The sequence below is a fragment of the Pocillopora damicornis genome, chromosome 4 (assembly GCF_964200805.1).
Source record: "Pocillopora damicornis chromosome 4, jaPocDami1.2, whole genome shotgun sequence".
Classification (NCBI taxonomy): domain Eukaryota; kingdom Metazoa; phylum Cnidaria; class Anthozoa; order Scleractinia; family Pocilloporidae; genus Pocillopora; species Pocillopora damicornis.
The window spans coordinates 14,173,686-14,200,781 of NC_142673.1; the positions used below are offsets into that span (position 1 = coordinate 14,173,686).

The 27,096-nt window shown below is 38.0% G+C and overlaps 1 protein-coding gene across 5 annotated transcripts; it reads right to left on the reverse strand.

Annotated features, from left to right (window-relative positions):
* Positions 1-5,689: 5,689 nt before the first annotated feature.
* Positions 5,690-26,224, reverse strand: LOC113670970 (uncharacterized). 5 transcript variants are annotated; one of them, XM_089204321.1, is made up of 27 exons: positions 25,993-26,161; positions 24,977-25,101; positions 23,782-23,940; positions 21,755-22,023; positions 21,066-21,345; positions 20,432-20,718; positions 20,136-20,288; positions 19,715-19,758; positions 19,267-19,367; positions 18,650-18,974; positions 17,967-18,041; positions 16,308-16,352; positions 16,061-16,150; positions 15,425-15,793; positions 14,757-14,789; positions 14,266-14,301; positions 13,219-13,251; positions 12,839-12,874; positions 11,179-11,532; positions 10,762-10,860; positions 9,848-10,051; positions 9,185-9,307; positions 8,433-8,780; positions 8,027-8,252; positions 7,367-7,519; positions 7,058-7,197; positions 5,690-6,575 (listed from the first exon to the last, which is right to left on the reverse strand). In XM_089204321.1, the coding sequence occupies exons 3-27, from the start codon at positions 23,908-23,910 to the stop codon at positions 6,343-6,345; spliced, it is 4,185 nt and encodes a 1,394-aa protein (XP_089060447.1). In that variant the 5' UTR covers positions 23,911-23,940; positions 24,977-25,101; positions 25,993-26,161; the 3' UTR covers positions 5,690-6,342. The 5 variants fall into 5 exon arrangements, with proteins under 5 accessions (XP_089060447.1, XP_089060444.1, XP_089060449.1 ...); XM_089204318.1 differs by having other exon boundaries at positions 23,782-25,670; XM_089204323.1 differs by having other exon boundaries at positions 16,061-16,108; positions 23,782-25,670; positions 25,993-26,160.
* Between the last annotated feature and the right edge of the window lie 872 nt (positions 26,225-27,096).

Below are 27,096 nucleotides of genomic sequence, written 5' to 3' on the forward strand. Positions count from 1 at the left end.
AAATTTTGGGTATTACACCTTTTGAAGAGAAAGCTTTATACAAGCGCATAAATGATTGTCTTCTTCATACTAATGCTGTTCAGGAATGCTATTCAATTGCAAACAGTGTGGTAAAAATGTTAATGAATGGTTTATGCACTATATTGATTATGTATTTTCTCTATTGACTTTCAAGATGGTGTAAATGACTTGAATGCTAGCGCAAATGAAAGTATATTTTCCTCTTTTGTATGACGAATGACGCCCAAGAATGCCTAAAATTGTTATTGAATGTTGATTAAAATGCAAAAATCGTCGATGAATCTGATTTACGTGCAAATGATGGTTTTTTGTCTCTAAGGATTGTATTTTCACGCAATTGTTCGCCCTTAACGCAAATGAATGCGTATTTTCTCGTAATGAATAGCAAAAGTGTTTGAAGGTTCTTTAAGATAACGGATAAACAATGGTTGCCAAGAAAATCTGGTCTTGAATAAATGCTAAATAAGCGCCTCCGAGATAAAATGTGAATAATACAGTAACACTCATTTCTCTACGTAGATGACGCGATAAAAAAAACGAACGCCGTGTACTAAACTTTCTTCTTCATAAAACTTTGGCGCAAATTGATTAGTAGGTCTTTTGCATTAGTTTACCGAGAGATACTTTAATTTATAGCAGGTAATATGAAAGTATCCGTTGGTCAAGTCATATGCAAGTACTGCATTCCCTGTCTTTTTACCACGGGCAACGAAACTGTAACATGTAGTACGCCATCAAGGTAAAGCGTGCTACCTACCTAGGATGCTTAATGATTACAAGCGCAGTAAAATCGATCATTTGAATTCGATTCTGAAATGCTAGAAGTAGTGATTAAGCCACAGAATCAACAGAAGTGGTGATAAACGGTTAATTGGTGATTTATTTATGTATCTAAACCGGGTACATCAATCCTTCGCTCGGGAACAAAGTGTAGGCTGAGAAAATTCGTTTTGAAAAAGGCTTAATCTCTTTGATTAGATTGTAAAATATATAAAACCCTCATTGCAGTGCAAGAGATATAACTTGTCATGGAGAAACCCTCCCCTTGTCTCATACCTGTACCCATATGTTTTCCATTTTTTTTGGTACTATTGAATTCAGTAAGAGCATATGGTAAGCCCAAAAAGGGGAAGGTATCAATACACTCTGAGCTTAATTAAGAGAATTTGGTATTGGATCAACTAATAATCCTCTTGTTGATATTTTTTTATTCTTATTTCTTGTTGGCTTGATGTTGTATTGACATGGTGAGGAAAAATCATGTCTTGATCACTAATTGGAGTTCAAGGGTTAAGTACTGCTTTACACATGTGGTAATCCATTCCTGGAACATCCAAAAAGTTGTAACAGTTCCTATTTTTTAGTATTTGGTTATTTAAAACCATGTAAGCTGCATTGAATTTTACCCATCCATCCCGAATAATGCTGCATTCTGATCATGAGTGAAAACCTGAACCATTGGTAGCCTTGCAGTTTAGTGCCATTACCATTATTTCTGCCATAGGCCGAGCCGTCCGAGACCGCTTACCTGAGGGGAAAATGACTTGGAAAAGGATCATTAGACCAGCGTGCGAAAAATTCACCCCTGAAAACATCGCTTATTGCGAAAGCTACATCAATTTCATGAGTACTGTGGATCCGTTTCGCGTTAAGTTTTCGATGAAGCGGGTTTTTAGATTGCGCGTGATTTCCTTTGCTATTTTGGATTTCGAGAACAATTTCTTTTAGAACAAACATGCAATTACATGTAACTTAAACAACGGCTGAGATTTAAAATTCTCAGGGCCTGAATGTCAGACGACTGTCTCCTGTTTTCTGAGTCAAAATAACTGTCAACTTATTTAATACTCCGTTGAATTATCAGACAGCAAATTCGCTGCACTTGCAAGAAGAGACAACGCATTTTCTTTGACGCATCGCTAGTACTAGCGTAGGCAATACTCGGGCCATGGCAAGGCACATTTGCAGCCGTGTAGTCTTCACTAAAATTAAAGTCTAGAGCTCGGGCTCGCGTAATCGATCTGGCATGGGGAAAAGATAACTGATCACTGTGACTGTATAAGGAAATTGACAACGCATTTTCTTCATACGAATTGCTAGTGCTAGTATATGTGCTACTTTGTCCTTGACAAGGGGCATTCGCAGACATGTCGTCTTCAGAAAATCTGAAGTCTGGAGTTTCGGAAATCGATCTTCCATGGGAAGAAGGCAACTGATCACCATGACTATAGCGCGGAGTGCTTCGTTGACTTTCACGCAGAGCCAAATTAATTTAATAGTCCTCCTCCTCTGTTGTCTGAGTCACAGGTATCGAATACCTCGGAGGCGGGCATAAGGGATCAGTTCCCGGAAAGGTCACCCCTTTCTTCGCTTAGAGCTCTTTCACCACATTGGGTCTGCTATTTGAGCCCGGTGTCAACGACGAGAGCTTCTCTTGTGAATCGTGTTTTCGAATTAGTTCTTGGAGATCGTCGTTTGGCCTAAGAACAGCCCCATGGCAAATATTCTCGATTTTTTTAACGTCTGTGTTGATTGCTATCCAGTTCATTAACTCTCGGCCACTCAGATGAGAATAAAGGGGTAAGTTTCTAAAGAAACTGTGGTGCTGCGTCGGTGGGAGAGTATAGCAGGTAATTTAGTGTTAACAACTGGGTTGAAAACGTAAATTAGCCACCATAAAGGGTAAAAAAGCTGACATTTCGAGCGTTAGCCCTTCGTCAGAGCGATTAGAGGGGGGGCTTCAATCAGGGGTCTTGCAAGCGTCAGCTTTTTCACTCAGATAAGAAATATACTTCTCCTTGCCGCTGTTAATTAAACATGTGAGGATACGTTGAGAATATGTACGCTTACTGGACTGCATGTTTTCAAGCAAACTATCACGTTCCTCCTTTAACCTTTTGTGTTTTGATTTCAAAAGCTGGAGATCAGTCTTTAAGTCTTTGATCTGTCGTTTCTCCTCTCCACATAGGCGCGCTGAAGTACAGCATTCATTCACGCAATTTGCGCGCGTATGGCCGGCCCGCAAATGACACTTCGTACAGGCTGTTCTTGTAGAATCTATTGGTCTCTGCGAGAAGGACTGCTCGAGTGACTCTATTTCATGAGTTTTAGTTGTAATTATTCTCAGGTAAAATGATGTTAATACAACTGCGTGAGGAGTGAATTTCATTGTTTGGTCGCGGTACTATTCAGCGCTATGTTTTCATGCTTTCAACTCGACTCATTCGAACTTCAGGAAATGGTTTGTCTCGCAAAATGTGGAGCCGCTTTCTCTTTCCTCAACATCTCGAGGCGAGTTATGATGAACATGCTTGCGATACGACAATTTTTCTTCCTTATGCTGGAAACTGAAGAATCAATCTTTGAAACTAATAGTCATCATATTTTTCAAGACGCGTCCGAGCTCTGATCGTGTAATTAAATGGGGTTCTGGCAATTTGAGCGGATCAATATCAGTAGCTGGGAACAGACCCTTATATAAAACTACCGTACAATTTTAACAAAATACCCCCTCATATAACTCGCCATTGTTATATAGCTACTCTTCAGAGGTACAATTAAAAACCCCTGGATGTAAGATACAAATCTAAGACCTCTAGATGTAACAAAGCATTCACGATCGATATCGACATCTGCGCGCAGACCCCAGATGTCAGATTTTACAATCGATATAAACATTAGGACACGGGTTTAACATGGATGTGACATTGTAAGGTCAATATCAACACCTGAGCACACGATACGCACTAAATGTAAAAGTGTACGATCAACACGGACTTCTGATGGTAGGATTTTACGATCAATATCAACATCTGGGTACAGACTCGTCATGTAATACACATTCATTTGAACCCCTGATTGTAAGAACCCCTGATCGTTAGAACCCTTGCAGCTGATTGTAAGAACCCCACAGGCCTGTCATGTAAGACATGTTCATTTGAACCCCTGAATGTAAGGAACAACGATCATTATCAATTACTAGGCACAGACGTGTCATGTAAGATACACTGATGTAAACCCCTGATTGTAAGAACTCCTGATTGTAAGAACTCCTGATTGTAAGAACTCCTGATTGTAAGAACTCCTGATTGTAAGAACTCCTGATTGTAAGAACCCCTGATTGCAAGACCCCTGATTGTAAGGCCACTGATTGTAAGAACCCCTGATTGCAAAACCCCTGATTGTAAGAACCCCTGAATATAAGACCCCTGGATGTAAAGAAAATTCACGATCGATGTCCACATCTGCGCGCCGACCCCCAGATGTAAGATTTTACGATCGTAATGAACATCATAGCACGGGTTTAATATGAATATGATCTCGTAAAGTCAATTTTAACATCTGAGTAGAGGATACGCACTGGATGTGAGAATTTGCGATCAACACACACTCCTGATCGTAAGATTTTACGATCAATATCAACATCTGGGCACAGACTCGTCATGTAAGACACGTTGATTTGAACCCCAGATTGTAAGAACCCCTGATCCTAAGAACCCCTGGTTGTAAGACCCCTGATCGTAAGAACCCCTGATTGTAAGAGCCCCTGATTGTAAGAACCCCTGATTGTAAGAACCCCTGATCGTAGGAACCCCTGGTTATTTGAGCTCACAAGCACGCTGGTAAACACATCGTTAGCGCAAATAATTGTTGTTTACAATTTTCGAATGCAATAGCATTGTTAATCAGTATCAGGGATCAACGTTCGGTATTATTTAGGAAAGCAATATACAGCTCTTGGTCGCTCTCTGATAAAATGAAGAATCAATGAGTTCACTTTTCGTTGAAAGGTGTCCAAAACATCGATCGTCAAACACAAGTAATTTTGATCTGATTGAGCAGCGCTCAGTTGCGTCCTCACGACCAAAAGTACCATTGAGACATCCTTAACATCAATTAAGTTCAAATGATTTGCTTTGTTAGAAATCGCAGGAAAGTGATCTAACGTTCAGAATTGATTTAGAGCATTACCTTCACTACCAAACGAAGGTAAAATCAAAGGCAAAAGAATCATAACAGCTTCAATCCAGGATTCCATCTTTGGTCTCGAAGACGTGAATGACATAGTGGTAAGTGATATCGACTATAACCCCAAAATTAATTGAAAACTTACTAGACCTTTGGGAGCGGAAGTGTAACCCGATTGCGTGACACGTGCACTAAAACGTATATCAATCACAGAGTACCCGTGAAATTAAATTTCACACAGCGAGGCGAGTGCCTGGCAAAAAGGAAAATGGAAATTATTATTTTTTTGTTATGTGTGCACTCTAAGGGGCACAGTTTACGCGCTAAATTTTGATGTTAGATAAAATTTGGTTTCTTTAAATATTTGCCAAAATGTAGACTTTAATGAAGAACAAAGGCTAAGAATCTTCGTTTCTCTTTGTTATTTTGAATTTTGAACCTTCAGAGGTCTAAGATTTACCTCTCTATCGTCAAAATAGAGTTCTTTTATCCACACTCTCAGCAGCTAACTTCCGCTCACAGTAGACACAATGGGAAGGATTCGGGGTAGTAAGACGGCATTTGGAATAACAGCTACTGACCTTTACTGTTCAAAGCGGATTAGTGTGTTCTTTCAATCTCTGGGATTGTTTCAAAGTGGTTGAAACATTGTCTTGTGTTGACTTATTTTGGCTTTTGGTTACATTCGAGAGTCAAGATGTGAAGTGCATTCATTTAATTTTTTCGATATTTTAAAGCGACTAAAACTAATGAACACAAAAATGCGAATGAAAAGGCAGGTTTGAAAATGAGAAATGATAACCAGCTTTGTGAAAAACAACTTTCCCTATTCAATTTTTTTTGCTCTCTAAAAGTTACCTTTCAACAATGAAAGGTTCTTAAATTAAGGTACAGCTCAAAGATCTATACAGTTTTAGCTTACATATTCTTTAAAACATTCTCTCTGTGTATAATTAAAAGCGATCTATTCATAGTAAGGCCTGCAGTCTGTGAGAGACTGCACGCTTTAAAGGTGTAGGTTAACAAAAAAGTTACGTAAGCCTGAGGCTAAATTGCTCAGGAATTAGATGAGAAGGTTTATTTTTATCAGAGGTTGCAATGAAAGCACTCAAACCTCGTAACTGCCGAAAGAAATTTCTTGAACTACATTTGTATTTGCTGCTTGATAAGGAAATAAGTAAACAATGCAGGCTTCGGTTGTTCAAAGGGTGGATAACGTTTTCTTACTGGATAAATCCCTATCAAGTGGATAGCGCAGTACGGTTTAAACACACTTCTCCACTGGATAGTGATTTGTCCGTCGGATAGCGTTATCTGTCCTTTGAGCAAGTGAGCCCTGAAAAAAGTTTATATTTAGAAGGAGTCTTCTTGTTCGACCATATCTTCAGGCTGAACGTAGGCATTTCTTCTGCTCAGTTGTTCATCTTGGGTTGCGTACTGGTCTCCAACCTTGTTTCTGTTCATGAACCGTCGTGCAATGCGGTACTTGACAAATAAAACAGCCAATGCAGCAACTGCAACCAGAGCAAATCCTCCAGCGCCTGCTACGCCACCAATCAGCGCAGTTTGCTTGTTTTGACCTGTTTCTGAAATTTGAATGCAGGAGAGGAATCAAAGCTCAAGCGAAGACCGAAGAAAGGAAGGCATTTAAAATTAAAAAATGACTCAATCTAATTTGCCTTATTTCTGTTATTGAAATTAGTTGTGGAAAATAGAGAAGGAAATAACTTAATATCTATAAGCAAGAAACTAAAATCAACTGTTGACTTGATTTAAAATCGCCTTAGCTTACCTATTTTCCAAGTCCTTCAATACTCATATTTTTATTTTTGACAATAGAGAAAGTGAAAATGCGACTTACATATTAGGACCTGAATTTCCTTTTTTAAGTCGTGTTTTGAAAGCTTTCCTCATCATCATTACTATTTTTAAATCAGTGACAAACTACGTAAATTTGAAATTTAGGCAAGACAGCGTTAATGACATGTTTAACACAAGCTTTGCAGTATTTGAGAAAACCTTATCTATTTCAATAGCCCTTATCTTTTCACATTATATGTGAACTTGCCTGCTGGTTCTTCGTCCTGTTGAAATATCAGTGGTCCTCGTGTAAGAGTGACTTTGGTAGTACTCTCTTCATGTTCTGTTTCGTCACGGGTAACATCCCTCCGCTTTCTCTTCTTACTACCTAAACAACTTTGGGTGCACCTGTCAAAGTTGTTGAGGAAGATTTGAATGAGCTTCGAACACCTTTGTTATATTGTGAGTGATGAAATCATATTGCACTCAAATTTCTCAATGATGGTTTTGATATTCGTAAGTGATAAATGTTTATTCGGCATCTCCTTGCCTAAGTGTTTCTGTACCAGTAACTCACCTGGAGTTTGAAGAGTATTTATGACAGGCCAAAACTTCGCAGTGAATGTACACCTGCTGGTAGTCGTTAAAGAACCTGAACGCTCTGATTTTAAACTGCTGGTAATTCCTTTGGGGATCAAAGTTGTATTCCATGCTGGTATCTTGCGGACATCTGTTGGTAGTGAAAGTAAGAAGTAAGTTGAAATTCATGCGCACATGTAGAACATTTTGCTCATTGTCACCTCAGTTTGTTTCTTTGTAATGCATGCTGCCATTAAAAAAAACTTCCCTAAGAATGCTCTGGGTAATTTTAGCTTTCAAAAGCTTTAATATTTGGTAAGGAAATGTAAAAAGGATTTTGTTTTTGTGATATAACACCTTTCCCCAGAAACACGATGTGATGATGAACTATATGGTCCAAGTCCACCCGTTCATTACTTCTTAGAATCAGTAAAACATTCGGAGTTGTTTTTTAGTAACACCGACCTCCTCTATACTTTGCACCAAAACTTAAGCATTCGCAGCACAGGGGACTACAAAACTTTTAAAGCATATAGATGTCATATATAGAAAGAAATCTAGATGATATGAAATAGTGAATCGTTGATTAAATTGACTGAAACTTGCGTATTTTTCCAGGCAGACCATTCACACTAATATGTTCGAGTGCCATACATACCCGTTCAGTATAATAGAGTATTGTGGCCAGGAGTACAAGCTTCCAGTTTTAGTGGCCCTACATGTCACAGCCATTATCACCAGATCAGCACTGGATTCTACACTGTATCTCACATACAAGTACTGATTGACAGCCACGCTCAGAGGGTAGTCCTGCTCAGTATAGGGTGTGGCAAATGACGAACTCTTGTAAAAGTCAATTTTAAAGGTGAAGTTTCCATACCCAGCTGGAAAGCGGAAAAGATAAAGTCATTTAGCACATAAACGTGTTAAATTTTAAAACAAATCTGCATTCCACTCTAGAGATAAAGGGATGGCATCTTCCTTAGGAGGAAAGCACCCCTTGGCAAAAGATACATGTTGCTGATTTGGAGTGATCAGAACGAGAGCTGGAAAGTTTCATTTACCTTCTGTTCCAAAGTGTAGATGCTGAGGCTTGAAACCCAGGTTGACCCATTTCCTTCTCGAATAACTACAATAAAATGGAATTTTGACGTCATGTGATCTAGTTATGACATTGTCGATAAGGATCACCTCCGTTCGAATTTCATTCCAGAAGATAAGATCATCTTCAGTCTCGTTCAACAGTGTTCCGCAACCGTTCAAAGGAGTGGTGATCAGCAGATGGGTGTCATTCTGTGTGGCTTTACACGAGGAGTACCTCAAGTGTAGTCGGGCAACGTCAAAAAATGGAAATGTCTTCTTTTCTAAGGCAACCGTTATAATGTCACTGCAGTTAACAGACACACCAGGTTCTAAGATGAAATTAACAAGCAATAGCCTTAAATTTAGCAGGATTTTAATGTGTCCCAACTACTCGTGCCTAATCAATAATAACTTTGAGTTTGTTAAGTCACAAAAAAGTACCACGCATCCACAATGTTTTCCTGCTTTCCATCCAAATGAGCGAACACATGTGTATATTTTGGACAGAAGGGATAACAAAATAAATTCCTAAGACATATTGGTGCAGTTGAAATCTTGTCAAGCCTGCTGTTGCATTGGATAAAAAAATCTTATTTTTCCCGAAAAAATATACATGCATTACAGGAACGGTCAGTCGTCTTTCATTGTTGATCGTTGTTTATTCCCATTCTTAACATAGGTAGAATTTTCCCTCAGTAGTTATATGCAGAAAGTTTAGCTTAGCATTCCTTACCAACACAAGTCAAATTGTTAGCACCCATACTGGTTCCTTCCGGACAGCCGCAATAAAATGATCCAGGGATATTGTAACAATGATGGCTGCAACCACCATTATTGATCGAACATTCATCAACGTCTGCGCAAAAGGGAAAAAAGCTATAAAATTGAAGAGAAACACACAGCCACCTCAAACATTAAAATTGTAAGATAACCTTACCATGGGTACTTAAGGAGAACGGAAAGCGAGCACGAGACGAGGAGAGTAACTTGGGCATTCTGAGGTCTATATGGTGAACGCTAAGAATGAATAGCGTTTAATTTCTCCCTATAATATCACCCGTGAATTCCACATAAAGACATGAGAATAAAGGAAATGATCACCAACTAAAGAAGTTCCACAAATTCTCCTTGTAGAAGATAGAAGAGTATGGAGAATTTGCACATTGATGTATGGGTGTAGAGGGCTCATTGATCGAGAACCTTTGTGAAGTATAAAACGGTTAGCACGCGTCAAATGACAAATTGGGATTAAAGCTGAACACGAAAAACATAACGATCTGTTATTTCAATCGCACACGCGTCGAAAAAAGTTTTGTTTTGTTTTGTTTTTGTTCTACTATGAGAATGTATCAAAAACAAAACGTCTTAAAACTTATTTTCTTAGAATAAATTTTACCTAAGCACGATTTCCCGTTTGCGGCCAGTTGGTATCCACTAACGCAAGAGCAGGTGTAACTTCCTAACGTGTTGTGACAACGTTGTTCGCATTGTGCCGGTAAATGAAACCGGAACTGGGAAGGATCTGGCTGGACGTTTACACTTGAAGCAGCATAGAAGGTCGTTCTCATTGCAGAAGCACGTGTCGGTTGGATTCCGTGCACTAAAAACAAGCGTAGACAGCTCTTTTACTGTTAATTCTATCCTCAGTCACTTAGTCCGTGGATGTATTCGGTGTATCCGATTAAGTCTCTTAGCGTAAATAATTAATTCAAAACTTTAATTGTAAATTTTTGTACTTGTTGCATGATCTTTCAGCTGTTTTAGTTATAGCTAGAGTTCCAGTCTGGTTGTTAACTCCCCTTTAGTTGCTAAACAGAATTAGGTGTTAGATTAAGATAACAACTTCCACCTGATAAGTTTGAGTATTCTCATAACCTGTTTGCTGGATAATGTATGGATATTATAGGGAGAAGTTACATAATAATCACTTCTGGGAGTTTTCACGCCAAATGTCGGTTTATTCACGAGTTTTCGTTTTGTGCACCGATTCTAACTGTCATTACGTTCTTTCTGTCCTTTCTCCGTTCAATTTTCGTCATGTATTGTATCACTGTAAATTACTGTTAGATTTAAGCTATTTCTTGGCGTATTTTAGAAATCAATGGCAAAGTAAATGTATGCTAATAATTTACCGGTGCGTTCGTAACAGAATTTTTTCGAAACATGATCATTATGTGACAAACTGAAGGTTTAAAAAGAAATTACGTTTGGGCGAGAAATTTGTTCAGAAAAATATGGCAGACTCTGGATAGATAAGTGCAAATCATTAAAAAACGGCGTTCGTTAAGAGCACAGGCTTCGTTCACTTACCATTTGACGTGACAGGAGTGGCAGTTTGTGTCTGCGTAGGAAAACACTGCACTGGGCTTGTTATTGACACTTGTTGGCTTGGTAATGAAATGTTGTATCCTGCGTATGAGGAAGAGCTTTAATTCGTATATGGTAAGGAAAAAAACTGCTCACAGTAAGTGAAATATGTTGTTAATGATTCTAAGAGTCAGTCGTAGGTTATTTCTATTAAAGTATTTAAAACTCTTTAAGCACAAAACAATTTAGTACTTGGAAGGTGCGACTCGACCGACCGTCTAAACTTGCATTTTGCTTTAGATTTTTAATTCAAATTGACTTTACCTGGAGCCCTTAAAATATTTCATTTACACCACGTTACTTTCATCTAAATATTGTTATTTAAGAAAGGTTTTAAATAAATTGATTTATTCCTCTTACTGTAATATGAAGCTCGGTAATAAGCAGAAAATCCAGGCATCCCGATGATACCGTCCGAATTGAACAGCACCATGAGGAACCTCCCACTACTGTACAATCTCCACCATGCCAACTGGCCGCACGCCTTGACAAGACTAGGACTGTGCAGTGAGTTACCGTCAAAAATTTCGACATAATCCCACGGGCAGCTAGAAGATCCGTATTCCAAATGGAAAGAATAGAAACGTAGCTCGATGTATTGACCAACAGGAGCTTCGAGCAGCCAGGCGCAGTACTTGTTGTTCGGGTAACAACTTGGATAGCCTGGACTCTCAAAGTAACCCTTATGTTGGTTGAGGTGATGGGAACAATTTCCTGTAAGAGAGAATTTAAATATATCAAAACAAAAACTACTACTTTGAATTTAAATGGATTCTTTGGTCCATGTTTTACAGCTATCGTTTATTTGTATTCACGCTGATTGGATAGTTGTCTGGAAAGTTCACACTAGTAAAGGATTCTCATATTATATAAGGCGCAGATGTAAGGGCTGGGTCGCATTATAGACCAATTTTCGGCTGGAAAACTAAATTGCATTAGACCGGATATGAAAATAAGATTGAGCCTATACGGTCGCATTTCAGCAAGTGAAAATGCAAGCGTCGATCGCACAAAGGAAATTTGAGCGGTGAAATTGTGGTCAGTCACGACGCTTGCCACGCGGCCGAACAAGGAAGCAAGGACTCTCTGGTTTTCTTTGTTCGGCGCTCACAACAGGCCAAATTGAGGGTGTGTTGCTCAAGTCCTGAAGGAAGAAATATTGCTCACTTCTTGGCATTTGATGGCCGTAAGGAAAGGGAAAATCTCGCCTGTCCATGCTGTAGCTTCGAACTGCACGCAATGAAAACGTCAGTGTGAATAATGAAATTTCGCGCTCTTTTTCACGTTCGTAACCTTGCCGTCTATATTGGGAGTCATTCTTTTAAACTGTTGAAAGCTTTAGCGCCGTGCTCCTTTGGTTTTTCGAGATTTGGAAAAATTGGTCAGCCCCACCCAAGCACACCGGCGTCTCTAATGTTTTTTCCTGAATTTGAAATTTTTGAAAAATCACAAATGAGGGGTCGCATTGAAAACAGATGTGTCGACAGAGTTTAGTCCCTAGAGTAAGCAATTTTCGGGAAAATTGTCTGTAATGCGACCCAGCCCTAAGGCCCTGAAAGAAGTATTGACTCATCTTTCACTTACATAACCAAGTTTCAAATTAATTTACCATCTTCACTTACATCATCATTGCGCAAAAGCATCACATCCTGCATTCCTATTCTTGTATTATGCAAAAAGTTTGCCACCATCGACCTAGTTAAACGGCTTAGCCCATCACGAGTCGCCCAAGTCTCAATGTATGGTAGAGCATCCGAAGTACTGATCGGAAGGTCGTACGTTCGACTTCTATTCGGAGCGCTCGGAGTTCGTTTTCGCCGATTATGCTATCTCATTCACTGAGTAACACCATCTTTTATGTTGATTTATTAGTCGGCGGAATCGTTTAAATCTGAACTGAGAGCTATGTAGCTGGCTCCTATTAAACTACATAGAAACTCATACCATGCCGCATCCAAATTAAGACCTTCACTTAAAATGTTATAAGGACATGCTTTGATTTCTACCACTCGTCACTTACCAGGAATAGCCGGGGTAACAGCGGCAATAGACTGGGCTTTAAAAAGCAAGAATAGATATGAATGACGGTGCTAAGTATTGAATTTCATAACCACTAAGTATTCTTAAAAATGCATAATTACATTGAGAAAGGCTGACAAACCTGTTGCATTTTCAGGCTTAGACATGAGAAATATTTCGTGGATTGTTCATCCAATTTTCTTAAGACTATTATTTCTTTAGTAATTTAATAATTGAAGAATACAGACATCTAGAAATAGTAGAGCATATTCGAATTAATCTTACACATGCATATCAGTTCCTCCTCTGTACGGAAAACCACAAAAATCAGTTGGAGTGGAACAGCTGAAACTAGTCTATGTTAAAGTAAAAGGTACTCACAGGGTGTAGTTGCGATATTAGTTGAGTGAAGAGCTGAAAACAAAATAAATGAACATTCATTGAAAAGGGTGCGTGCATAGAACAATTTCAATTCTATCGAAAAAAACTGAATTATATTTTTGATGGCATCATTCTGTCAACCACAAACATGGTACCTTTAATTTAAATGTAACTTACATTTCCTCATAAACGAATACAATCTGCAAGGTTTCTTCAATGAATTAACTGCTCGGAGAGATGCAAGCTTAATTTATTCAGCTATTGACGGATTAATCGACCGATTCATGGATTGGTTAAATGATTGACTGGGATTTCTAGCCTTCCTCTTTTAATGCAGGCTAATAACTTTACTACTTTTCGAAATTTGATAATTACTTGACAAACTGAAGGTTTAAAAAGAAATTACATTTGGGCGAGCAAACTGTTCCGACTATACGGCAAATATCTGGATAGATAAGTGTAACTCATTAGGAAGATAGCGTTTGGTCCATGTTTTACAGTGACCATTTATTTGTATTCACGTTGACTGGATAATTGTCTGGAAAGTTCACGCTAGCAAAGGATCCTCATATTATATAAGGCATAGATGTAAGGCCCTGAAAGAAGCATTGACTCATCTTTCACTTACATAACCAAGTTTCAAATTAATTTACCATCTTCATTTACATCATCATTGCGCAAAAGCATCACATCCTACATTCCTATTCTTGCATTATGCAAGACGTCTGGCACCATCGACCTTATTAAACGGCTTAGCCAATCACGAGTCTACCAGGTCTCAATGTATGGTAGAGCATCCGAAGTACGTTCGACTCCTATTCGGAGCACTCTGAGTTCTTTTTCTCCGATTATGCTGTCTCATTCACTAAGTAACACCATCTTTTATGTTGATTTATTAGTCGGCGGAATCGTTTAAATCTGAACCGAGAGCTATGTAGCTGGCTCCAATTAAACTAAATAGAAATTCATACCATGCTGCATCCAAATTAAGACCTTCACTTAAAATGTTATAAGGACATGCTTTGATTTCTACCACTCGTCACTTACCAGGAATAGCCGGGGTAACAGCGGCAATAGACTGGGCTTTAAAAAGCAAGAATAGATATGAATGACGGTGCTAAGTATTGAATTTCATAACCACTAAGTATTATTCTTAAAAATGCATAATTACATTGAGAAAGGCTGACAAACCTGTTGCATTTTTAGGCTTAGACATGAGAAATATTTCGTGGATTGTTCATCCAATTTTCTTAAGACCAATATTTCTTTAGTAATTTAATCATGGAGGAATAAAGAAATCTAGAAATAGTAGAGGGTATTCGAATTAATCTTACACATGCATTTCAGTTCCTCCTGTTTAAAGAGAAATTAAAAAAAATCAATCGGAGTAGAAAAACTGGACTTACGTCACACTATTGTTTCATTGTTTTCTTATTTCTGGTTGTGATGAAATTCTATTGTGACGTATACTGTGTCTTCTACACCAAGTAAGAGCCAAAAACTGAAACTAAATTTATGTTAAAGGAAAAGGTACTCACAAAGTGTATGTGTGATATTAGTTGAGTTAAGAGCTGAAAACAAAATAAATGAACATTCATTGAAAATGTGTGCATGGAACAATCTCATTTCTATCGAACAAAATTGAATTATATTTTTGATGGCATCATTTTGTCAACCACAAGCATAGTGCCTTTAATTTAAATGTAACTTACATTTCCTCATAAACGAATATAATCTTCGAGGTTTCTTCAGTGATTTAACTGCTCGGAGAGATGCAAGCTTAATTTATTCAGGTATTGACGGATTAATTGACCGATTCATTGATTGGTTGAATGACTGACTGGGATTTCTAGCCTTCCTTTTTAAATGCAGGCGAATAACTTTACCACTTGAACAGAGAAATGTTTTCGCAACAATCCTACTTCTTACTTGTATTGAGCGGATAAAGGCACATCGGCTATCTCCAATGAACTCTCTCGTTATACGTTTAGATTCTCTAACCCTCCTTGTAGTCTCTATCCTACGCTTTGTTTGCCTTTACGTTCCTTTTTGTGTGTCAGTCTGTGGCCAGTCCGTCCATTTGTCCCTGTTTGTCCATTTGAACGTGTTTTCTGTTCTTACGTTTCTCTCTCAACCATTCGTCTGTCTGCCTGATATTTGTGTGTCTCTTGCAACTATCTCTCTTTCTGTCTGTTATTTTTCTTACCTCCACTATTACCACAATAACGAAGGTAACAATATGGCGTGGGCCCAAGCTCGTACACGTAGAAACCACTACAGTTACGAACACGAATGTTGGCAGACCACAAGCAACAATCATAACTCCAATGGAAACACACTTTAGCACGGACAATTCCATCAGTTGCTCGCGGGTGCGAGCCATTCAACCAACCCGGTGCATGGGTGCCACATCGATTTTTTCCTACACAGGACGTAGGCATCTCTGTTCCCGCTGCACCACCAAATCGATACCATCCGAACGGTAAGAAGTTGTCACATCGGAGATATCTGTAATAGCCGTTATAGTAACCCATGCTTCTTTCTACCTCTGTCAGGTATGAGTAATTATAGCATTCTGAATGCAAAAGAGGAAAACACATTGATAAAGAGAAAAGGGACAACAACATCAAAAATAGGGTGCACTACTAATTTTTAACATGGCCAAACGATGTTCAAAGCCTTAAAAGTCGTTATCACACAAAAAGCTTTAAAGCAAGTCAATTGTGCATCGCTGTTTGTTGAACTCTGCAAAAAGCCGAAATTTAGTTTTAGTTTTCACTTTCCATCCGACCAAGGTCGGTAAGGTTTCACGGTAGAAGCAATCTAAGACTCTTAGCCTTACCTGGAAGAGCCGGTAGCATGACTGACGCCATTGAAGATGTGGCAGTTGCTTCATCCAAAAAGGAGATATAAGAAAATACTTTTATTACTCCTATGGTTGAATAGAAAATATATTGGGCTCTTTTGAACGCTGCCGGAAGACGTATGTACAATTTCTTAAAGAGAATTTTGAAAACATTTATAATATAATGAAATCCAACAACGGCATTCACAAAAAAGACAAAATTAAAAAGAAAATAATGAAATACCTGGAGAAGGTGATATCTTGGTAGCAGACGAGGTAGATTTGTTACCTGTAGAAGGAAATGATAATCGCGTAAAAGCTTGGAAGTTTACTTCGACCAGGAATTATGCTGAGACAAATGTTAGTAACATTCAGTTGTGTGATTTTTGTCAATCTGCCTCTCTGATCATGTCCTTCCCATGTATAAGTCGAATTTAATTAGATCTGTTTGTAACTAAATCCTTTTAAGTGCCTGTTTTGAAAGTCTTACCGCAGTTTCTCTATCTGTCTTACCTTCAGCAGCAGAGGAAGTGGGGGGAATAGTAAAGGAAATACTAGCGCTAGTTGTGGTGGTCGTGGTAGTAAAATTAGTAAAATTAGTGGTAGAAGAAGTGGTACTGGAGGTGGTCATAGTAGTGATAACAGTATAGCGGCAAGGTGGTTGTGATGTTAGTGAAAGTGGCAGTTGTATAAGTAGGGGTTAGTGGTAATGGTAAGGACAGAAACAAGATATATACCATTTAAAGTAGTTTTTGTGCTCGAATAGACGTCTGTAAATGGAAATAAACACCACAAGAAGTTCCCAGGAGGAATTATCATTTAATCGATATGACCCCTTTGCTCAGGGAAGAAAGCGTTTGACACATCGACTGTCACCTCTGAGTAACATTTTATTGAGTTAGTGATACACTAAAGGGGTGATGGCTTTTACGGCTAATGGTTAAAATTTTGGCGATTTTACAGCTAACGCGTACGGTTAATATCATTTCATTTCTGTACAATAAATTTGTTTTTAACGGTGAACATTGTTTACGACTAACGGTTAAAATCTGTCAATTTTTACACCTAACGGGTACTTTTTTTTAGGCCGTTTTACAGCTATCGGTTATCCCCATCGAGACCCTCTGTAAAGTCAAGGTTCTAAATTCTGTCGAAGTCTTCAGCTATATTGACCATGACAATGAGTTTCAGAGAGATCCAAACTGAAACAAAGGAAATGATGAAACTGAAATTGTGTGATTTTTAGTCGTTTTGCCGGGGATTGTACAATAATAGCAAATTTTTGGAATGTGAAGATCATCGAGAGAATACAAAATTGAGAAGTTGCACATCGTGCTAACGATCCGAAAACCAGTAAACTTTAATCCGCACTCAACTACTTGGTTTCATGAAAACAAGAAAAGAAAAATATGACTATGGTCGTTCTGTTCGTCAATTTGGTATTTGTGAAGGTAGAAGGGTGGAAAGGAGAAGGGAAAAGGGGAGCAGATGAGCATGTAAACTTAGCGAAAAGATGACAAAAAAATTTTGTTCTGGGCTATCTTTGGTGGATTTGAAGAGGAGGTCAAAGACAAACGAATGGAGAACCATTTCACACCAGCCCCTAAAAGAGGAATTCCGAGAAATCAGCTCCTTAGAAACCACTGCAGCAGTATGCCAGGTTCTACTGGAAGAGGATGATGATCTAGTTTTGCGCATGTACAGATGAAATTTTGTTTTCAACTCAGCCACGATTTTAAGATAGATCATGTTCCTAGAACTGACAGGGTAAGTCCGCTTCTCCTGATGATCCACATAAATGAATGATAATCGAAACATTATGCGAGAGGCCTTATTTTCCATTACTATTATGATTAGCGTGAGGAAGCATCACAAAAATTATGGTACCAGTAGATTTATATACCCGAATTTTGGGAAAACACGTTGAACCACCAATAAGAACGTTTTGATCGATGATGTCCGCCGCATTCGTCTATATCTGCAAACAGAAAAGAAATTTTCATATGGATAGACTCTCTCTAAAAAAAATACATCTAAACTTGAGTTTATGCTTACATTTAAAATATTGAAATGGTTTACACTATTTGAACTAATATAATTTCTATTTTGAGGCACTTCTTGATCTCATTAAATGTTTGTTTTTTATCTATTTTTCACACTCAAACAGCAGACATCAGAATTTCTGCGCAAAGAATGGTGGAATATTAAAAGTGAACATCGAGACTGAGTTTTGCGACTTTAAAAATTAGGATATCACACGATGATCATCATAATGGAGAGCAATTTCATTCTAAAAAGTCGTCTGGAAAGGGGTAGCACTTATTTCATTAAGTCAATTCCAACAGCGTATCCTTCATGCACGTAAGAATTTTAAGAAAATTCTAACAAAACCCATTTAGGCCGAAAACAATCATTCTCACTATATATTTAAAGGCCTTGTTCTAAAGTTTGTCCTATTAACAGATGGCTTTTACTGCATCGGTTGAGATTGGAGCATGGTTGATGCACCCTCATAACCCATACCGGACCAATGTAAGGCAAAGATATCGGGTACTTGTTCACTAAATACTACAACACCGGACGTACCCTCACACTTTTGAAAACTTGGAGAAACCAGAGCATACCCAAGAGGGCAGACACCATCTACGGGGAAGGCCCAGTCTATGGGTGAGGTTATACCAGGTGTTGGTGGACCATCATTCGAGCAGCCCTGCCCAACTACTGCACCGGGATCTATCAAGATTGCATATGAACCATTCATGCTCAGTGCAGCCTTAGGAGTGGCAAAATGCAGTACTGTGCGGTTACTGTCGATAATAACGTAACCAGAGAGGGCATTCACTTTGAAGACAGTAAAACCATTTGACTGCAGAACCAATCGGATGAATGCTGAGCTTCTAGGCTTCTTTATCTGCAAAAAATAAACCTCAATCGTAAATTCAAGTATATTCTACTTTATTTATATATGTTTCCCTAACCTTTTGAATTCCCAAGGTCTGAAAGCTAGTTCTTCCAAAAGATGATTGTAAATTTGTTTTTAATTATTTCCTGGTAACGGGAATCTGGTGTTATATCAGGGTAATATTCCCTCGTCATTAATTAACGTGACTGGTATCCCTTGAAGGCGTGAAATTTATCAAAATACTAATAAGGGCCTACATACAAGTAACTCTTTGAAAGGTAAAGAATAGAGGATTAATTACCACTCTGTTAAAATGAATACTCCACCATGTTAGTCCTGTCCCAATCTCACTTATGGGACTAATTGGCCTTTGTGTACCCAAAATAACATGAGGTGTATTACCTAAAAATAAGTGTATATATATTGCATCAATAACTAAATGGTACATCGTAATTCAATCGTAGATGAATCACTAACTGACTCAATGGATATGCTTTTATGACAATTTTTGTTTATTGTGATGTTAGGTGATCATTGCCTTTTTATTATTAACATAGATTATATTAATCGTTATTTTTACCATCATGTGTGTTTGTTTGTGTAGTTCTAGTCAGCATTAAAAACAAATGAACCTACCAACTCCTTAACAATATTAAAGATTAAACAGAGGGAAAGAGAAATTAACAAAGCTCAATTTATCCTAATGTCTCAATAAATTGAAATGTTCCAGAGGGTATAAAATTACTTACTTAGCCCCACAAGGATCGTAATACAACGCCATTCACTTTGTAATCTGTAAATTGTAAGTGACACGAATCATTAATATAAATACACGCCGATTTACACAACATGAATTTTGTTCATACTCCTGTAAATTACTAACGACGTGCTCTAAAGTTGAATTGGCACATATCTGTTTTTGCTCGTACCGGTACTCCAGCACATGTTTGTTGTATTAGCATAATGTTGCTCTGGTGCATTTTTAGTTAAGAATACTGCAGACATGAACATCTAACATTCCAATGAAACAACAACAGTGTTATGCTTTGTCGTGAACAGTGATCATTAATTCTTTTTAAAACTTGAAAAAAAAAATAGATCTAACTTCAGTTCATCACAATCCAAATTCCAGGTACAAAATCTTTTTTACAACATACGAGACCATCTTACCCGTCTGAATCCAAAGCTTGAAAGCAGAACAACTGCTGCCCAATTTGGTTCTGACTCGGATACCACGTGACATTCCTGAAGAAGATGCCTCCATTGAAGCTTAATGGTGTCAGTTGCATTCCAAGTGGAGAGCTTGTGGTTATCTCGACAATACTAAGAACATTAAGAAAAGAGTCTAGGTTAACAGCGAACATAACATGACAAATAATGTATCTTTGGATATGTTTTAGTATAAACAGTTCATGGATGTAAAAGGCAAACTCAGATGCTCTAAACTTGTAACCTTGAATACTTACTGTTTACTAACGTTTGGAAGCCGCACCTCAATGACTGCTTTGTATACCGACCCAATCTGAATCTCTGAGCATTCACCATTTTGAGGTGTGGAAGCAGTGAAAACAGGTGTGTCCTGGCAAGAACCAGACCCAGCTCCTATTATGACAAGAAACTGCAGTGGCACAGCACTGAATGGTCTGATGTTATTGAAGTTTGTGGTTCCAGCTGGAAAGTCTTCCAAAGTTAAGGTTACTACATATGTGCCCGATGCTCCAAGTCCACCTCTGTAAGTTAGAATGCAGTTTTTCTGCAAAGCGGAGTAAGAAAGAACACCTTTATTAGATACATCGGGCAAGTTAAGATTATCCTACCTCTAGGTGCCATGTTAAGATCTCACCAGGATTAACAAGAAAATCGCAGCATAGTTTTTCATCCTTCTTTCTTTCACGTGTTGATGCCATTCATCAAGAATAAGCAGGACTAAATTCTTTCTCCCCTATAGAACGTTATTTTTTTTCCATATTTTTGTCATGGAAGCAATGGAAGATTCTTTTAGGGTTTTTATTGGCGATCGTTCTAATTTACAAGGTTTAAAATTTTCTCATATTTTTATAAAACAAGGGGAAAAAACATAATAAGAGTGTATAAATATACCTCATCAAGTTCACCGTAAGGAAAACTATCACTTGGTATGGAAGACTCGGCGCTAGTTGCCCAACGACATTTCACAAAATCGCCATCTGGATCTTCAACTGGAATTATAAGTGACCTCTGACAGCCCTGTTGAAACCGTGCAATAGCTGGGCTCTTAGAGACTGGGGATGAGTTGATTTTGCCGCTATCAGATCGTCTATAGAGACTTATTTTGGTAGATACCGACCATTGTGAATTAGCATATCGCACAAGATTGGAAATCCAACAGCAACTTTGGTATCTGTCGACAAAGCAAGAAGGGGATATTTTTTAAATACACTGAGACTGCTAAAAGTTAACTTGATTTGGGAAGACGGGCGGCATCACATGAACGAACCTGAACATGTGAAAGTCTTTAACGCGAGTCAGCGAACTTACCAAAAAGTTAACTGGAATAGAAGAAAGGAGTAATCGAGTGACTGAGTATTGAAGCGATGGAAAGAAGAAGAGAATTCCGGGTCATAACTACTACTTGGTGATGGCCTTCAGCCGTTACCATATTCGAAAGATCACCCCAATGTTGAAAGATAATTTTGGTCATTATAAACGGCTCTTGCTTGTTCGAGGCTTTCTGCTGCCTTAAAAGTGAAACATTCTAAAAAAGTCAGTTTTCCGAGTTTCTTTTTCTCTTAATTCACATATTGACCCACCTCACATCCCACTCCAGATTTCCAGACGGAAAAGTGTAGGTGAAGTTATTTTCCCCCATTGACCAGTCTTCATTGCGACTAAAGTCAGTACAACGAAAGCGAGTGTCCGCTATATAATAGTTCAGTGAACACACTGCACTGAAAGGATCGCTGCACTTAGCTTTCCAAGAACCTCCAGATCCAATAATTCCTCCTACGTTAATTGTGTTCTCATCACAGTAATATGACCTAAATGACCTTCGAAGAGCCAGACGGAAGGTAAACCGTACCTGGAAAGTAAATAAAAAGATATACAAAATTTCGGTCTTCTCTGAGACCTTTAAGTAACGAGTACAATTAAATTTGATAGAATCCCATGCACACGTAAACGGAAAATATTTTACCCTAACTATATTTCAAAATGGCTTCATCATGTTAGATGGTCATGGCCCATTGCCAAGTTAAAAAAAAAAAATAGTGATATCGATGGAACGCAATGATAAAAAAAAAATTAAGGAACAGTATTTCCCTCATATAGCTATGCCAAACAGACATCTTAACTGCCACTACACCCGTGGGTGAAGCAGTTCAGGTCCAAGAAGGCAACCCTGTATGTCCTTCTCCATGTTCTGAAGGTTTCTTTAGCCGCTACACCCTGTACAAATTTTGTGAAGATGTCTCATTATTTTAACTCTATAGCAATTGTTATATGTTTTCTTTTCTTAAAGTGTCAGTGAATTTGCGTCATTGCTGCATTTTGATGAAGGGGGCGGTTTCATTCTTCAAATACCCTTCCGGTTAAATGAATTTTCTCAAAAGACAGTCCTTCAATGTGCTTCATATACACATATCTGAGTAACTAAACACAGTTGCCCTCGTCAGACTCTTTGCTGTAGAAAGTTTGAAATCAGTGCCTACGGTAAAAAAAAAAGTCAACCGCTAAAACGAAAAAACTGGAATGTTAACCAAAATTGGGCGGATGAAGTTCAGTACGCTTGGGCGTGAATATGAATAAATGATTACAAAAATCGCAGTGTTTCCAAGAAATGGCCACAGTTGGTTGCGTCAAATAAGATAGAACGTGATTCCTTATTTGCTTAGTATAACGTGCTTAAAAAAAGTAAAAGAAAAAAACACTTTTATGTAATTCAAGCAGATACAATGAAAAATAGCAGGATTGACTCCGTCGCCCTTAATGGCAAACGGCCGTTGAAAATTAAGCCAAATCATGGCTGGATGATAATTCTCTTGCGTAGGCGTGTGAAGAAACTCATGAATATGAACGAACAACCAAAGACACAGCTGGCTGAGCCAAAAGAAGAACGAACTCGATTTCCTCTTTGCTAAGTATCTCTCCAACGTGAAGAAAAGAAATCAAAGCAGGAATACAAAAATGCACCATTTGAAGCTCAATAACAGGCTGCTAAAAGATTGCAAGGTTAAAAAATCGCTGAATTGTGCCGTACACTTCACTGAGAGGTGATCCAACAGACGAAAAAAAAACTATTTAAGCACCTTCTGTTAAGACTTGCTGCGCACACACACTCTAGCAAAAAAAAAAAAAAAAAACTAATTTTGATTAACAATGGCGTACAAAGGCAGTTTTTTCTTTTCTTTTCAAGTCTAAAAATACAAAGCCACCAAAGGGTCAATCGCTTCCAAATTTCATCAATGGTCATAACAAGAAACTTAGGAAAGAGCGTCAATCATGTATACTGTCTCAGTGAAAGAGAGCAGATCACGGTAGTTCAGAAGTATGAAGCATCCATCTAAATTAACAAGGCGCATCGAGAGCCGTGAAAAGATCAGGGGATGACAAAATAAAAACGTATATGCGAACTGGTTCGAAGCATTTGAATACCATTGAAACCAAATCGCAAAATATAGCAATAGAGCAACATACTACTGATACTTATCAAAAAAGAAAAATACGCCCACTGAAGTTGGACTCAATGCAATGTACCACCAAGGTTTTATATACTACAGGCAAAAACGGTAGAAAACAAATATCTGAAATTAGCTCAGTAGCTTACAATTAAGGACCATACCGTGTTGTTATCAGCATCAGTCGGAACAAAGCTCATGACGGCATGTCTGAAGTGAGACCCTTCCACTAAAAACAACCACTGCACGAACACCAGTAAGCAAAGAAGGTGCGTGAAAGTATAAGGTGTCATCTTGGGTAGCCTTCCGTTTCGATTGACCCACTCCAAAAAAGAAATTGTGATATATCTGCTAAACTAATTTCACCAGGCACGCTAGGCATGAGCTTAAGTTATAGCATGTCAATTAAGATTACTCAGGCGTATCCAAGGTAATCAAAGGCCTCGAAGCCATTCAATACATACATTACTTTTTCTTGATAAAGTAGGGATGCAATTGTTTATTCATTTAATGTTTTGTCATGTTATCAAAGTATAGCAGTTTAAGGCACAATCAAAATCATTTACCAAATTTGGGCTCATTAACACTTTAACTCCTAAGATCTCATTAGTAATTCTTCTTACTGTCTGCCTTATCGTTCTTGTAATGTTAGTTCGGAGAATTTGGTATTGAATCAACTTTTAATCCTCTAACAAATATTTTTTCATTCTCATCACCAGTCTGCTTGATACTTTATTGAAATTGTAAGGAGAAATTCTGTCTTGGTCACCTATGGGAGCTAAAGGGTTAACTACTTCAATACACTTGGAATGAATTTAGTTACCTTAGCATGAAACCTCAGAGTAGGTCTGGTAACTACCGAGCCAAGTCATTTCTTGCATAACAACACATTAGGTGGTTATTACAACTCATATTTTACTTCTGTTCAAACATGAGTGAAGAAAGCTTATGATATATATATTTCGCAACCCAAGAGAATACAATAAAGGTTGTTTGGCGCACATGCATAGCAATCACTTCTTTTCTTTTCATGGCGTAGGCATTAATTACATGCCTAGTAGGTGGGAACATTGTTGTCACAGTTTGAAAAGTCATATTTATTAGCCTCAGAAAGCACGTTTGAATTTCAACTAAGCATAACTCAGGAGTTTTCGTCATTTTCCAGAGTCTTGAAATCCTAGAAAACACGTAACTAACTTGTTCCCTAAAAAATTTATATTTTTGGGGCACAGCTGGTTGAGTCAAAGGCAGAACGAACGCGATTTCATCTTGGCCAAGTATCTCTTCAAAGTGAAAAAAAAATCAAAGCAGGAATAGAAAAATAAACAGTCTAAATCTCAATAACATGCTGCTCCTTACTCGCTAAGAGATTGTAAAGTTTACAAGTCACTGAATTGTGCCGCACTCTTCAAAAGAGGTGATTCAGCAGATGGACAAAAACCAATTAAAGCAATTACTGCTAAGGCTTGTTGCGCACAGACACTCTAGCAAAAAAAAAACAAAACAAAACAAAACAAAAATTAGGAAAATAATTTTGATTAACATAGGCGTACAAAAGCGGTTTTTTCTTTCCAAAACACAAGTCTAAAAATACATGTAGAAATGTCTACTGACTCACTGCAAGAGAGTAGATCACGGTAGTTCAGAAATATGTAGCACCCGTCTCAATAAAAAAAAAAAGCCCATCGAGAGCCGTAAAAAGATCGGGGGATAGCAAAATACAAACGTATATGCTAACTGTTTCCGGCATTCGTATGCCATTAAAACCAAATCATAAAATATAGCAATAGTGTAACATACTAATGATATTTATCAAAAAAGAAAAATACGCCCATTGAAGTTTGAATCAGTGCAGGAAGCAAATTTCCTTCAATACCAAGATTCGTAAAGTCCAAACTTGTCTATCGATAACCTAGCCATAAGTCAGTTTTGTTAAATGTTCCGACCTGAGGCATGCCTTCTTCAAAGGTTATTACCGCCACACGGAGAAGAGGAATATGCTTTTCTGTAATGTGCTTTCCTTTTTAATGTGCCTTGACGCATAGTTTGGTCTCTTGAGAAACAAAAGTTTACAGTACTGTTTGGTGAAGTGTTTTAAGAGCTTTAAATTTTAAGTTCTTAAAAGGTCTAAACAAGGCGACAGCCAGTCGCTCTGAGCAGTCTGTAAATGCTTCGGAGAAAACGTTCATTTGCAATTATGCGTTTGCAATGTCTCATTTACAAACTGAAGAAAAAAAACCAGCCTTACACATTTAAAGGCAAGTTCATCAAATTGAATTTCAACTTCTACCACCAAGGTTTTATATACGACATGCAAAAACGGTAGACAACAAATCTCTGAAATTAGCTCAGTAGCGTGCAATTAAGGACCATACCGTGTTGTTATCAGCATCAGTCGGAGCAAAGCTCATGAGGGCATGTCTGAAGTGAGACCCTTCTACTAAAAACGACCATTGCACGAACACAAGTAAGCAAAGAAGGTGCGTGAAAGTATAAGGAGTCATCTTGGGTAGCTTTCCGTTCCGACTGACCCACTCCAAAAAAAAAAAAAAGGAAAAATTATATAACAACTAAATCCATTTCATCAGGCACGCCAGGTATGAGCCTAAGTTAAATCATGTCGATTAAGATTACTCGGGCGTATCCAAGGTAATCAAAAGTCTCGAAGCTATTCAATACACCATTACCTTTTCTTGATAAAATAGGGATGCATTTGTTTATTCATTTAATGTTTTTTCATTTTGTTAAAGTATAGTAGTTTAAGGTACAAGCTAAGAAATCACTTATGAAACGAAGGCTTATCTAATTAATTCGGCACACTTTGAATGAGCTCAGTTATTTCGGCATGAAACCTCACAGGAGGTTGAGTAGATACCGAGCCAAATCATTTCTTTCATAACAACACATTATGTGGTTATACAGCTCATTTTTTACTTCTGTTCAAACATGAGTGAAGAGAAAGCTTATGATAAATATATTTCCCAACCCAAGAGAATGCAATAAAGGTTGTTTGCCGCACATGCAAAGTAATCACTTCTTTTTTCTCATGGCGTGGGCATTAATTACATGCTTAGTGCGTGAGAACATTGTCGCCCCAGCTCGAAAATTCATATTAATTAGCTTCAGGAAGCACGTTTTAATTTCAGCTAGGCATAACTCAAGAGTTTTATGACTGTCATACTTCAGTCTTCAAATCCTAAAAAACATATGCTAACTTTTTCCCTCAAAATGTATATTTTTGGAATGCGAAGAACTAACTGCACCTGGTCTATACTGCAAGGCAATGTATCTACTTGAGACGAGCGCCTGCTGTGGTTAAACACTTTTATTAAGTCATGTCGAACGTCACGTCCAACGCTTTATCTAGCAGAGCACAGCTCGATCGAGAAAACTAATAAAATCACTAGGTGTAAATCTAACCCATCAGACACTCCATACCTTAAAATTATTTTATAATGAGCTGTTTTTAATACCCCACT